The 16579-nt window shown below is 36.6% G+C and overlaps 1 protein-coding gene across 1 annotated transcript; it reads left to right on the top strand.

Annotated features, from left to right (window-relative positions):
- The first annotated feature begins 393 nt into the window (after positions 1-393).
- On the top strand, positions 394-14414 carry Msx (homeobox protein Msx). Its single transcript, XM_083038738.1, has 3 exons — positions 394-2821; positions 10214-10410; positions 12790-14414. Exons 1-3 carry the CDS (start codon positions 1801-1803, stop codon positions 13033-13035), a joined length of 1464 nt encoding a protein of 487 aa, XP_082894864.1. The 5' UTR covers positions 394-1800; the 3' UTR covers positions 13036-14414.
- Positions 14415-16579: the final 2165 nt, after the last annotated feature.

Here is a 16579-nt window from a genome sequence, read left to right as displayed (position 1 = left end):
AGCTCGGGGTGATGTGTGTATAACCAGCTCCATCTAGCGGCTCTGGCAAACCGGAAGAAGAAGGGGCACCCCCTCGGCTTCCGATTCATCTCGTTGGTCGCTATTGGTCCGCGTTCAACCAAGAAGAACGCCCACTCGCAAAACACCCGAGATGTGCGTCGGCTCGCACGTATTGGTCGAGACCAGACCGCTGTACCGGTTCTGCAAACGTTGCGGGGGCGGCGCGCACCCGGCGACGACACCGCGACACCGAGAACGAGAAAAGAAAGGGAGAGAGAGAGACAGAGATGAAGAGAGCAAGAGAGATAGAATGAGAAAGAGGGAGAATGGGCCCCGGCAGGGCTCTCCGCCGCGAGTGCAGCCGAGCTGGTAATCAGTGCCGTTTCCGCGGCAGTGGCGGTCACCACGCGGCAGATTACACAGATTACACCCGATTACATTTGTACTCCACAGCACTGACGGTCGTCGTTTCTTTTCCGGGAAGATCACCGGTACTCTCCCGCCTTATCCCTTCTATCGTGCAACATAAACTGGAGTACGCGCTTGACCGTCCTGGTGAACCGTCGCGAGGTCTGATCATCGACGTCGACGTCGTCGGTGTACGAAGAGTTTGAATATTTCGACAGAAATTCAGGAGTGCTGAAGGAGGTATCGGGATCGCGTACATGTCGCCAGCGTTCAATACCCTCGAATGTGCGGAAGAATATGTTGATGGCAGCGACGGCCGACGGATCTCTCTGTCTGTTAACCTTGAAAATTAACACTTGATTTTTCTTGAGATCCACGTTTCCAAAGATCTAGTTCATCGATGATTAATAATGACTTTATTCACAAAGAATGACATTTATAATCTATTGGTGAAATAGACGGAGCATCAAGTGTATCGTACATATCACATCATGAAGAAGCTGAATTTAGAACAAGAAAATACAATGCTATAAAATATCTTTTGGAATATTAGCGGGAAATAGGTGCACAAAAAATATTATAATAATTATTGATATTTATAAACAGTAGAAATATATCATGATAACAGAAACTGTCAACGTAAAATTCGACACATCATTTTTAATAAAAACCAGTATTGTACGGCACAGATTTTATCCTGCATAGTTTATTTAAGAAGTGATTCAAATGTTTGTATACAGCCTCATTAAGCGCTGCCTGAGAAAAGACCGTAAAGTATCGTGAAAAGAAAGTTGCTGTATACGAATTATCGGCTAAAGATCGGTCGGGATGCGAAAGATATAAAAGTTAAGGGACAAGAAGAGTTGGGTCATCATGTTGATATCTTAAAAACACTCTTCTGACTTTAATGGGGGAATCCGCTCGTGTCGGCTGGGTCATTCCGCGGCGATGCGGCGGATTCCAAGAATAACGGAGCATGGGACTTGTTGAGACGACGGACTGTATCTAGAGAGCATCTTCGAAGCGTGTATCGAAGAGATTCGCCCAGGAATCGCGATGTAACTGATCGTCGTCTGAAAGTGCCGCGTGACTCGATCGCGTCAACACACCAGAGCCATCGTTCTTTAACTGTCATCCGTGAAGAAAAAAACTAATGCAGCGATCATCAGCTGACACTTTGAATTGCGTCGCTATTTGTTCGGAGTTCTGTTAGAAGTTGCGGTGGAATGGACTTTACAGCATGGAACTTAGACAGCAATCGGACGTTCTTTTTAATTGCATCTTCGAATGACTTCGGAGTGTAGATGCAATAAAATCGCGGATATTCCGCGGTTGTATTCCAAGACTAGCGAGACGTAAAATCTCGAGAAACCGGTGTACGTTAAAATCGGCATGAGCAACGGCGAAGGCGTGGTAACGGGTCCGGGTTCCGGCAACGATCGTCTGTGCGAGGACGTCGACATGGCTACTCCGACGTCAGCATCCTCGAATCTGAAACCGCGAAGCGGCAAGATCAGTTTCAGTGTCGACGCCCTGCTGAGCGGCACGAAGAAGAGTGCCATCGGCGGCGGCGCCTTCGCGGCTAGGCGAGACAACGATGACAGGATGGACGCGGAGAAGAACCTCGAGATGGAGACTAGATATCGAGAGCTGCTGATGGAACAGCAGAGGCTTCAGAGCAGAGAATTGCTCGCCAGGCTGAGCCCTCACGGGCTCGCCGGCTTCGGCAATCATCATCATCATCCGAGCAGACTCGATCAGGATCACCCGCCCGCTCGTCACGAGATGCTCACGGTGAAGGATTTCTCTAGAACAAGCCACGATAAGTCGTCCTCGCCCATCAGGATAGATCAAGAGATTCCAAAGGACCGGGACGATCATCGACTGACGACCAACTCGCCGAGCGCAATTGGCGAGACGATGCTCCAGCGAGAACAGGAGCGTATTCAGGAAGACGACGAGAGGCTCGACAGGATCACCAATCCGAGATCTGTATCGCCTGCAAGCAGACGGGAGATCCTGGACGATCGTAGCGACTCCGAGGCGAATCGTTCGCTGGAAGGAGACCGAACGACGGATCATCTGGATCTCGAGGATCATGAAATAAGAAGCGTCGGCCAGTCTGAGGATCTGAACGTGATGGACTCGGATTGCGAGCTGGAGAGGGATCTGGAGGCCGGCCAAGAGAAGGAGGAGAAGTCCAGTCCGGTAGTGCCTCAGCCGATTCATCCCGGAGTGCAAAGGCCTTCGCAAGGGCCGCCATATCTCGCCGGAGCACCCGGTGCTCCCGGCTGGAACCCCGCGGGATTTCCACATTCTCTGGCGGGGTTCGCGTGGCTACCCCCACCCCCACATCCGCACAATCCTCATGGACATCTTTACACACCGCACGGCGGGCATACTAGTCCAAACGGTAAGTCAATACGATCAAAACATCTCGTAATTAAATATTCATCAGCTGTCGTATTTTAAATTGTGTGAAATTTCATGTTATGTTAAAATGAAACATTTATATTTTCATATTATGATTTATATGACACTTATATCGTTAAATTTGTCCTAAACAAATATTTCTCAAATATCTTTAAATATAGATGAATATGTTGAATCGCAATTGTCGTCATTTAATTAAAATTATTTTATTATATTTTAATATCTTAATAATTATCCCCACATAAAGAGAAATATTCTCTGAAATAAAAACATAGACTTAACTAAAAAATGTTTTAATATCTTAATAATCATCTGCACACAAAGAGAAATATTCTCTGAAATAGAAACATAAACTTGACTAAAAAATGTCATTCTTGGAAAAGAATGCGCGCAGTAGTTTCGCTATATTTTTCTTTTCTTTACCTTGAGACCATACGATTACATTGTCGGTGATTAGATGGAGAATGCAGACTCTTATGAGAATGTATGACACGCATAGAGAGTCATAATGTTCTGTGATAATGTCATGGGTCACGCGAATAGGCGGATATTATCGGTCTTATGTGCTAAAAAATTCATACTCTAGTTTACCTTTATCACACACGCAATTAAAGCTTAAATCTGAAAGAAATTTGAGATTTTAAAATTAGCATCGAGCATAATATCATGACAAGATATCTTCGCCTTAGCAGATAATTTTTTTCGAGCGGAAAGATTTAATGAGAATAATGTCGCAAGATCAATGATAGAATATTAGAATTCTAACACGTGTAACAATACAATAAATAAATATTTAATAGATAACACATATTATATTTGAATTCATTATCATATGCTATCGTATATATATATTTAAGAACCTATTATTATCATATATTTATTATTATTTTATATAATCTTGTCAATATTAATTCAATCTAAAATTTGGTTAAATTGCTGATTATAATTACTGATTATAATTTTCATTGATTATTCGACATATATAATTATATATATTCTATAATCTTTAATTTTCACATAATTATATAACTTTAAAATAGAATTTTTACGCGGAAATCCATACATTATTAATCCATGTTATTAATTTAAATAAATAATTGATAAAAGAGCAACAATGATTTCAAAACCGTCGTGCTTTTTTTTACTTATAGATTCTCATTTGGAATAAGTTTTTTTTTCGAACGAATGTTGAATACACATTTTTATTATATGCGTTATAACATTTATATAAATATTATATATATAATTATTAATTAACTTTGTATTAATAACTATTCATTTATTCAAATTATTACGTCGTCTAATTTTTTATCACTCGAAATTACTTTATTTTTCTGATATTTTCTCTATGCTACTTTTTATCACATTTTTTTATAAGTAAAAATATTGTCAAATACTTTCTCTAATATTATTTAACAGTGTCTCTGAACATGAAATTACCGTGAGTATATACGTTGGCCATTGATTCCAAGAACTATTAGAGTTTTAACATCATTCACTTATCGAGTATAGTTACATACGCGTGCAGCCATCGAAGTCGCGATTTTCCTTCTACTGGTTGACGTCGATAGGGTTGCAACTCGGTCATTAAGGCCTCACATTGACTTTCCTGATTCTATTCCACAAATGTCACGCGGAACTCGAGTCCCTGCTACGGCTTGCAACCGGCTCCCTGAAACGCGTACGATCGGTTCGGAAAGTTCGGTATACGATTGTGCGTCGGACTCGATCGTCGTATATCTAGGCTATTAGGACGCACGATCAGCGTTTACAAAGCGACGACAAGAGCTGTTTTTCGTCGCCTTCGGTGTGATGCAGAAATGACTGTATAACAATGCAAACGAAAAATTGATCGCGCAGATAAAATTCGATGTCTAATAAGGAAGGAGAAAGCAACTGCAGCGTGAGTCTTGAGGCAAGTACAAAAATGATCAGAGACGTACAGATACAGATCTTGTTTCAAGATCGGTGGATATATAGATTGTAATTGGCTAATAAATCGAAAGAAGGAAAGTTGTAGCCGCGTAGGTTCCAAGTCGTGATAATTAAACGCCGCATTGTGCTACCTGTCGAAACATATACTTCATTGATAAATAATTTACGATAATTTCAATGAGAGAATTAGTTGCGATTTATTAATTACTGATTGCGAGGCTGCTCACTCTCTTTCTCTTTTTATTAATTAGCAATTGTTCGAAAAAGCTCTAATCTCGCTGTAATCAAAATATATATGAATTGAAGAAATATATGCACTATATCTGAGTTGTATTTGTTCAATACGAAATTATGACAAGATGTATTAATTCATTTGTCTAAGATCTCGAGATGTTTACGAAACGTAATATCAATTGTCATAACAATGCTTGAATCCTCGTATTAATTATTTCTTAATCGCAATTAATTCTTTTAACCACAGTTATTATCATTTGTCCAAGCGAATGGAAGAAAGCTATTTAATGGAGAAAGACGTTGAAGTGCAAAGACTCGTGTCCTCATGTAAGTAAAGGACTCATGAACATTACTACATGACAAAATCCATCCCTAATGGACAATTAAAGTAATACCTCGTTAAGGTGTAACCGACACCTTCTGCGCAACGAGCTGCATCGTGGCTCTCTTCAAAGTACTCTGCCTCGAGTATTCGAGTACTCGCGAGACTGCAAAAAGACAAGAGTGCTCCTCGTGCCTAACTTCGCTACTCGCGCGTCAACTCTTATGCTCGCCGAGAGAGCTCGTAATGGTTTTAGAGATTTCTTTCTCGGAAACAGCGTGAATTCCTCATTACGCGCGGATATAATCTCGCTTGCGGTAACTTCGAGATTCGCGACGTTATTTACAACTATGATATTTAACGAGGATCGTCTTCGAAGAATAAGCCACTATAGCTGTGACAAAGACTGCATAATCTTAGGTAGATATCTTCGAAAAGTCCTTTCGTAGTCCTTTTCTATCGTAAATAATATCTGCAAAGCTTTTTTTTATAATTGATAAAGTAATAAAATTAACTATAAACATTTTATTATATATAACAAAAGAGAATCATTGAACAGGCTTAGGAAATTTTAAACAGAACGTGAAGTTCTTTATGCATTTTCAAAAGTGGCATAATTGAAATTGCCCACTTAATATAAGGCAACATAACATAACATAACCATCGAAAAAGAGAAAACATACAAACATAAAACTAATATGAACATATAAGAGCAACTTGTCTGTATTACTTTATCTTCTAAAATAGTATAATTAAAAATAACGCTTTTAATATTCGATAAGCAATATGGGGATGTTAATTAGAGAAAGGAAAAATATTGAAAAAATAATTGGAAAAATCTCTCGCAATTAATAAGAGTACAATTAATAAAAATAACTGCTAAAACTTTCTTATCTTTCAAAACAGAATTATTAAATAAATCGCGTTTACATCATTTACTATCCACAACAAAATCCAGATTTTTAAATATTTAATATAAAGCAACAATTGAAGAATGAGAAGATTTTTACAAAAATTATGAGGAAAACACAATTGAAACTTTCTTTTTCTCTCTTTGATGAAAACATATAAGGGCATTACACGCTGTGCTCTCTCGCACACGAAAGAAAGAGAGAAAGAGTGTCTTATTCTCCAGATGTTACTGACAGAAAATGGAAAGTTGACGAAGGTGGATCAACCCGCGCGCCAACCGAGATCGCGAACAGTTCGACATGATAGAGTCATACATAACTCACAACATCCATAATGCATTCAAGAGGCACCGGATAAAAACTGCTCTTGTTAAGGTGGCCTGTTAGATTTAGTGTAGCGCAGCTTCAGCTTCCTGCGCAACGTCTTGAACGAAGCTTTTTACGAACGATAACGACAAACCACTCGCTTTTCGGTCTCTCGATCTCGCCTCTATGCCTTCTCTCTACGATTTGTCTTCCTCGTCTTTTTTCCGCTACTGTGATACGCGACACCAATTACCGGCACTCAGAACGGAAGCCGAAGCAACTCGGTATGCGCCATTATATTGTACCACTCGCGATTATTGCAGTCGCGACATTGTTGCTTTTGCTCCGAGATGATTGTTCACTTACAAGGAATTCGGCTAATTATCGCGTCTTTAGTCTTTGGTATTTTCAACAAAAAATTTTAAGCGATGCGAATCAGTTTTTGACCACTGAAATTAATCGCATCAAAGAATTCTCATATATATATATATATATATTCTATTTTACAAAGAAATTTAGAATTGATTGTAATAGTTTTTAGTAACACTTCTGTGTCATTTTTCGATTCGCATCTCCAGAATTGCGCATCTCCCTCGCTCGGATTGAATGATTAAACAGGAAAAATTTATTTAGTCAGTTTCACTAGCCCTCTACCACTGACAATGATTATCGTATTATGATATGCGGGGTTCTCGTAAATTTGATAATACCGGAGCCTGCCGCTGGACGACGGCTTTCGAAAATTATGAATACGAACATCATTTATAACTCGAACGTCGCTGCCCGTACGCATTTATCTGGATTGCACGCGCAAGAATGAATTAACGTCGCCCGCCCCACGTCCAATGATGTTCTACAAAGTATTTTGGACGATTCATCATTCCGTGGACGTAATTACCCGCCTCAGTCGTTCCAACGATGTTGCTGGCTGCGCTGTCTTTCCTCCAAAAACCCCAGCATCCGTTGACGAAAGTAATGTAACGTAGTGCACGTTGATGTAATTATCTTTTGAAATTTTGTATAAAATCGCGCGTTAATTTTTTTATATCCAAACAAAGGCCCGGTATTTTTTGTTAATTAAAAAAAATCAAGTTTTACATCATATAATACATATAAACAATATTTTATATATTTTATACATTATATTATAGCTGAATTTAAAATCTATAATTCTGATATAGCAACTGTGCGGTTCAGTCATACAAAATCTGTATATTTTTAATTAAGCTGAACGCGGTATACATTTTATCTCAACAATTTGAAGCAATCTTTATCGTTGTATTTTATTATCCGACAAATTTAACGTAAAGTCGAAGGAATGCGAATCATATATCATCTATTAGCCAACGGTCATTATAGCGACGTACTTATTCGCGTGCGTGTTACAGCGATCGGGTAATTAACAGAAATTAATTAGCAGTCAAGAAGAACATATTGATCGTTTACGTGGCTAACTTTGGCGAGCGACATGAAATGGCTATGTTACCGCGTGAATGGAAGGGACGTCGACGTAACGACAGATTGTCTGGCTGCGCGCAGATTTGCGGGTATCTTCTTACGTACTTTCTTTTGTAAACTCAAACACACATTAGGGATACTTTACGCAAACGCGCGGACGCAAATGGAACAGGCTGTCGCATTTGTAAATTTTTAAGTATTTTTATAAATTTAGAATAAATTTATTCGAAGACTTTTATATCTCAGATTGTGTTTTCCCAAAAATATTATTTACTGAAGATTATATATGAATTCATATTATATTTTATGTGTTAGAGATTATTGTTCCATATATGTTTGATGTTAATAAAAAATCTTTTTCTCATGGTAAGATAAATAACATTGTAATTAATTGCATTAATAATTAGTTCAGCGACTCCGACAGTAATTCTGACACCCTTACATTAACATGAACATAAAGTGTCACTAGAAAAGGTAATAAAATACCATTAGCAGAATGTTTAGTAAAAGATCGCGTCGTGTGATGTTGTCACGATCCATATACGTTGCTCTTAAAGGAAGAAAGCGGTGTGAGCAGATCCTGCTGCCTTTGATCCGTCTGAATAAGTATTTAATTAGCAGAAATTAATTAGCCTCCAGGGAGAACATATTGATCGGTTACGTGCGTAAACCCGCCTGCCTCTCTCGGCAGGCAGCACACGCGAAACGAGGAACGAGCGGTGCAAACGCGAATGGAAGACGTAATACCGATGTCTCGACTGATCAGGTCGACAATGCCGGCGGCCCGTGCCTTTTTTGTACACGACCGATCGTTAATTAGCGCACGGAATCCACGCGTGTCCTCCTCGCCGTCGCGAAATCGTCATCATTCCGTCGAGCTGGATGTCGAAAACACTTTTACACGGTGCCCACCATGCAGCCGTGCAAAATCAAGCGATGTAACCGCGCATCTGGCTGACGTAGGTTTGCTTCTATCGAGATATCAATTACTCATACTCTCATAATATGAGTTGCTTATTCCGAATGCGTCGGAGAATAGAATTATGGGAATTGGAAATAATATTTCTAATTGCAGAACGCGCGCGCGCGTGAAAAAGATTTATCGGCAACTGTAATTCTTAACATGTCAATAGCGTTCGTTTGGTCAATTGTGTGTGGTTTTTAAAGTGTGTCATATTGGATATTAATTATTGTAATCTAACGTAAAAATGTTGATAGCATAATATATTAATATATGATAAGCCTTTGTTGCTATACTCACTTTATAGATATAATAATATATTATTTTTAGCTAAAAATAAATGTATAAATGAAACGAAGGAAAATGTGCGAACTGCTGACGATGTATAATTACATTATCGTGAAAAGGTGGCAAGATTTTATGCAATATCAGTTAATTGCACGCGTCATAAACAACGACGGTGATCAACGATCGATGATAATCATGCCGGATGCATGAGACTGGGATGATAGGTCGATGATAATTAGGCGCTGTTTGCTCTGAACATTCAAGCGCAATCGGTTTTTTATGATTTAATTTGGACCCTCGTCGTGCCGTGAGACTGTAATCGCTTCATCTCGCGAAACCTATGAAAAGCATTTTACCTAATCGTTGTCGTAAATTAACAACTAACGTTGCACATTCAACGTTTATTATCACTCGATAAGTGCACGAAGATGGTGGACCGATATTTTAATAGCAAACGAATACGAATATCCGCGGACGTCGTTATTATCATTTTTCTCATTCTCTTTCTTTCTAATGATGCATAAATAGCAAAGTAATACGACAGAGTAATGTTATTTTAATCCATCTCGTTTTTTCACATCAGAAATACCGGCTCAAATCAACTAAAAATGGGCGAGATTCAAATGAGAGAGAAAAGAAGAAAGAAATATTGAGTAATTTTCTAATAAAAATTTTACATCTTGCATCAGAGATATGTCTCCACTAAATAGACATGTAATAACGTTCGCTTTATATATTGCATTTTTAAAGTAAATTAAATTCCACTCCCGCTTGATTGAGAAATATTTTGTTTTATATTATTAAATATTTACTTTATCGTATGATTTTGTATTAAACCTTTATATTTGAATGTCAACATTTTTCCACAGATATTTTTCCATTTAATGACAGCATAAGTAAACTTTATCTGCATAAATATATGAAGCCTATTTAAACACATCTTTCCTTTGGTTTCAGGGGACTTAAGACTACCGGGACCTGGACCAGGTCCGGTCAGATGCACCCTCAGAAAGCACAAGCCAAACCGAAAGCCAAGAACGCCTTTCACGACGCAGCAGCTGTTATCGCTCGAGAAAAAGTTTCGCGAGAAACAGTACCTGACGATAGCCGAAAGAGCAGAATTCTCGTCGTCCCTCCACCTTACGGAAACACAGGTGAGACATGAAAGCAATTAATTCTTTTGGCCCTGAAGAAGTCTTATTTTACGCATAATGATATTTCAGAGAAATATATTTAAGATGTATGCTATAAGAAAAAGAGATTAACAATCATGACTTTCATACAAGTTTATTTGAGACTAAAAGTGCCGCAAGTAAATTAATTTAGTACAGTTAATTATATATATATATATATATATATATATATATATATATATAAAGATATATTAAGCGTACGAAAAAATATATATTTGCTCTTACATATACATATGTATATACATATATATCCGACATATACATTACAATATAAATCGAATAAAAAGACAATGCGCGCATGTATTGACACATTTCAAATTGATATTAAATCGATTGATATTAAATACGGAATACATTCTTCAATTGGCGAGAATACAATTAATAAAAATCGATGCAATTCATTAGGTATTGATTTTATTAAATATTGAATATTTTAGTGACGAGTTTGCTAGTGACGAGCAAAGCTAAAAATATGCTATTTTTCGTCTAACAATTAATATTTATATGCTTTTATACACACATCTGAGAAAAATTAATTGCAAATTATTTTTATATAGATATATTCTTATTTATTACTTTCTGTATTTTTTTGGACTATCATCCTTCTTTGCCATATGTGTAACAGACTACGTTGTTATCGCGCACGTTATTAGCGTGCTAAGATACACTTTACGCGTTCATTACAATGCATCAGTCGAAATGAAGCTACATCGCATTCATTTGCTTAGATAAGCTACGATTACCTCGCCATCTCCTCGTGTCGCTTAAGCCGCTATAAACCGTTCCTTCGACTGTGCTCTCTCCCCTCATTATTCACCTCGGACAAAGAGGTATGTCTACAATTCAAATCGTGATATTCGCGGCGACATTCATCTCCATGGTCTTATGAAATAATTTATCACTTCGTGCGTGATTGTGCGATTTTTATGAACAGAGCGATTTTTATGAAGAGAGAAGTTGACAGACGGTTGATACATTTCTATAGTAGCATTTATGGGAAACTTATCTTTTAAACTTATCCTTTAAGTTATGAATGAATATATGAATGAATCATACTCGGTATTATATTCTATTTTTACTTATAAGCCGAAATCTTTAATTTCTAATGAATGTGATACAAAATTTTCTTGATGTGATACAAAGTTAAATTGAGCACGTACTGTGTAATGAGCAATTCAAAAGCAATCTTAAAATCGAAAAGTTTTCTAGAACATTTAGTAATATTAGTAATATTTTTCTAGGAAACACACACATCTGAGTATAATTATCATATATTAATTATCATATATTGGAGCTTTTATGCATGTTATATAGAAAATGTGCGCTTATTAACAGCTTCATCGAGACGCAAAACGATTTCATAACCCGAATATTGAATCATCTCGTTTCTATACCTACATTTTTATAGCGAAATACTGTAAATTAGCTGTCGATTCAAAGTGACAGTTGCGCAAACTACGGAATTCGTAAACGGCTGTACAAATAATAATTAAACGCAATTTAGCGTTAATTCGATTCGGTTGTATACAAATTCGACTGTTACAACGCGTGTCTTATGACATCGAGAATTTATCGATACCTCGATAATTTCTTGCCAGAAGTTTAGGTTCTTCACTGACTACTTTGTGTCTAATGACATGCTAAATGCTAACATGTTTTTTTTGCGCAGGAATTTTTATTTACCGATTATCATATATTCTAGGTTACTCAGAGTGTTAATTATTAGATTATTTATTTTATTAATTGCGTTCACGTATAGATAGATATATGCTGTTTATTAATTATAAATCCGGTTAGTGTTTAACGCGACGTCAACTAATTACAGCATAGCACTTATATAATGTTTGCAAAAGATATTGATACAACGCAACACATAGTAGAATCTATGAATTCTCACATTACTCGATACCTTTCAAGACGATATTTTCTTAGTGACTTAAACGACATAAAGGAAAGAAATTATTCAGAAATTGCTTTAATTTTCGGATAACTATTTTTCGTGTAAAACTAATTTTTACATAATTATTTATATCTAGAATCTTTAAAATTATTACGATAACTGTCATAATATATTACAAAATTATTTAACTTGTTATTAACGAATAAATTGACTTGTATTCTATTTTGAAATATTGTTGACTGTGATATATGTAGTGCTCTGCAAATATTTTACATTTTTCTTACTATCAATGTTACAAAAATGTTAAATATTTTAACAACATATATTGACACACTTGCATTTAAAGTGAAAAAGCAGCATATAGCGGCAAATTCTGTTCATATTGTGGTATCGACTTTATTCATTATCATCTTCACTCTGTGAACACCGTTATGTTCCAGGTGAAGATCTGGTTTCAAAATCGAAGAGCCAAGGCGAAGAGGCTTCAGGAAGCGGAAATAGAGAAACTAAGACTATCCGCGAGACCCCTTCTGCATCCCAGTTTCGGATCGGGACTTATGTTCTCTGGGGTAGGCCCGCCTGGTACCCCAGGAGTGCCTCCCTTCATTGCAGCTGCTATGGCTAGGCATACTCATGCCGCGGCGGCGGCGGCCATGTTCATGGGACCGCCTGGGCACCGACCTTAATAATAATGTGTCGGCATATTATACACGTGCGATTCAAAATCAATTCTTGACGTAGTCGCCTAAAGATTTGGCAACCTATTCATAAAATAAGAATTCGATGGTGTAAGATCTGTGAGAGAATACAAGAAGGATCCAAAGATTAAGGATTTACAAGAGACAGAAACGTTTATTAATTCAAGAATGCGAAAATCCAAAATCTAGTAACTTAAAAATTTGCAAAACCACAACTCTGCGAATTGAAGAATGGGAAAAGTGAAGATGCAGGTAAAGTTAGTGATTGAGAAATTTAAGAATTAAAATTTCAAGTATAAAGAAGTTTGAAGAAAGCAAAGTCTAATAATTTAAAAATTCAAGATTACGAGAATTCCAAAAATTCCAATCACTTAGTGTTGAAAGTCGAAATTACAATTAGCGTCAATTCAAAAATGTCATCTCTCCAAAGATAATTAACATATAAATACCTTAATTTTTTTCAAAAACATTAAACCAAAAGTATTTATATCGTTGGAATATTTCTATTTGAAAAATTTTGTAATATAAAAAAATATTATTTTTTTCCCTGAACGATGGAATATATCGGCGTCTCGAAAGACGCTCTAAGCTTTGATCTCAAAAAAAATATGAGTGTATATAGTGTAAATAGATATGCGTTCGTACGGTAATTATGGGTGTACGTATGTATATACACACGTGTACAGGACGCTTCGATTACTCTCAGAAGGAGGAATCATGAGGAGCAAGCGTTCAAGAATTAGTTTAACGATTTGGACCGCGCTGGATCTAGCAAACATTCGTTTCAGGATTTGTTTTAAATGTGGACCGGCTAAAAATGCAGTGATGTAAACGAGGTATGTTTAAATAATTACGAGTCTGAAAGCATTATAAAAAAAAACCTACCTATTAAAGTCAAAACTTTTTCTCTAAAAGTAATCTCATATAAAAAAAAATTTCTCCGAACATCAAAAACATTTTTTTAAAACATCAAGCAATATTTCAAAAATATATGTTTTCAAAAGTTATATTGGGGATATTAGTGTAACATTCTTTTCATAGCTATTACTAAACAAGCAATGATTTTTCATTGGCAAATACCACTTGTAATTTACTTAATCCTGATGTCTTTCAGACTTGTTGCATTTTTTCTACGTGAAAAAATGTGATGCAAGCATACGCAATTAAGTATTAGCTTGTATCGATTATGTGAATCGAAGAAAAGAGATGGAATCGTTCGTAAGTAAATACTGAAGTTACGAATGTGGCACGGTTTCTAGACGTACCTATATGCGCCTTGTATAAATGTAAGATGATAATTTATCCATGAAGGTATATTATAGCGAAATAAAAATGATTTCAGTATTTACGTTCCGCCGATTTTTCAATCCTTGATACACAAACTTATTTTTTTATATTATACAGATAATCAATGTGTGTTATATGATAAAAAAAGCATGCTTTATTTTTTTAAGATCTCTTTTAAATATCTATATTAATTTATTTATTTAGATTACATTTCATATATAGAAAAAAGATGATAGACAAAAAATAAACTTTCTCAAAACTTTAATCGAAAGAATTAATGTTACGAATAGACGTCTAATAATTTTTCAACATTGCAATTAACCAATTTGGAAATAATACAATGATCTAATTGACTGAACGTAACTTCCGTTCGAATGAGGCGTCCGTCGTACTAAGGCAAGGCAAACCGAAAAAAAAAGAAGCTGGCTATGATCGAATATATCGCACAGTCATCGACAGGTCGGCTTCATATATGGCAAGTAGTCGGTCCAATGGTATAAGGCGGCCGAAAGTGTCCGCCAGATAATTAGAAATATGTTAATCCACCGTGGTTGCTAATTGGTTTTTGACTAAATTTTTAATTAAGTCTTAAGCCTGGGCGGCGCGCTGATTTATTGAAGAGAGGAGACCCGCGGCTAATTATAAAATATATATATAGAGAGAGAGAGAAGGCCTCAATACACACGCACATCTACGGCGACCGCTCATTTGTCGTTATCATATTTGTGTATGTCTTGGCTGTGTGCACCTGTCTCGCTTTACAGTGTGTGGCCATATATACATATATAGCCGCTTGCAACTTGTTTTTTTTTTTTTTCGGCAACGCGCAACTTTCCAAAAAAGATCATCTCGATAATTGCTGTGTTAATTTGGCATTTTATTGAGCTCGCAACATTCGAAGGCGTCATCGACTCACGATGCAGAGTTTACCAGTATTAGGGATATTTAAGTGGATAGAGATAAGTGATTTAAAACAAATAAATAATTGCATTCGATCATTTTTTTATACTTTTACAAGCTTAGCTTGAAAATTGCTCTTTTGCTAGTATTATTTAACACTAAAAATGAGAAGATTTAATAAGAATATATGAATGGGTTTAATTACTTTAAAATTTTCATCGCAATTTATGGTCATCTTTATGACAATAATTTTTATGGCCGTCTAAATGAATAAATAAGAAAACAAGTTTCGAAAAAAACTATATAGAAAAAGAATAAATGAATATTTGTATCTGTAGATCTCTTCACATTTTTTAATCTTCAAATCTTGAGATCATTAAATTATCATTTAATTAACTCACCGAATCTTTCTTAATACCATCAAATTAGAGATTGAATATGCGACAAGCACATCAGGAATCAATTGCGTCACGGGACAAGTGGCAAAGCGCAAAGAGATCCTTTAAGAGCGACGATTCATCGTTAAAGGCTTTACAAACAGGCGCCAGATATTCACTACCCGTGTAGATCGGAAGCTGTTCGGGGATTCCTCTCTTCCTCCCTGCTTGTGTTCTCCAAAGCCAGCCAACCGCCTCCGCTTCTCGGCACGACTTTAGAGAGTCGGCGCTCCCATATAGATGAAATTTATGTACCGAGCCGGCCGATTCTACGCATACGGCCACATTGAGCGCTGACAATTAATTAAAGAATAATTTCTTGTCTTCGCGATACGCGGAGGAGCGTCGCCGGCTGGCGTCCAATTATGCCCTCGGACCGGAGCGGAATACCAAGCAGGTCCGTCGACGACATTGGACTTCTCCACGCACTTCTCCGGGAGCTTGTACCCTTGTAACCCTTCTAGTCACGCCGCTACCAGTGCGATTCATAAAACGCGAGTCGCGCGAGAGGAATAACGTCTGCGTCTTAATTACACGGGAAACAATAGATTTTAATCTTTTTTACTTCTACTTTAAAGCGTCAATTTCAAATCAGTGATAAAAGGTTCTTTAGTATGAGTCAAAATTAAATTTTCATACTGTTTTAAATTTTCGATTTTTAATATTTTACAGAATTATAACATTTTAATTGCATTAAGCTCTTAATTTCAATTTTTAGTTTCGAAAATTAAAAGTAACAAATATGTACGGATATAAAAATTATGAATATGTAAAGGAGAAGCAGGAAAGATGATGCATTTAACAATTTAATTTAATATTTGGCATTTCTACATACGCATACGTTTTGCCCCTGTTTTCATTTGATGATAATAGTTTCTTTAATAATTTTGTCGACGCTAAGGAATTGA

The sequence above is a fragment of the Prenolepis imparis genome, unplaced genomic scaffold (assembly GCF_030444845.1).
Source record: "Prenolepis imparis isolate NDT839.2.m4 unplaced genomic scaffold, iyPreImpa1.0 SCAF_1, whole genome shotgun sequence".
In the NCBI taxonomy this organism is placed as follows: Eukaryota; Metazoa; Arthropoda; class Insecta; order Hymenoptera; family Formicidae; genus Prenolepis; species Prenolepis imparis.
Note: the sequence above shows the minus strand (reverse complement) of the source record. Positions and strands in the feature narration are given on the sequence as shown.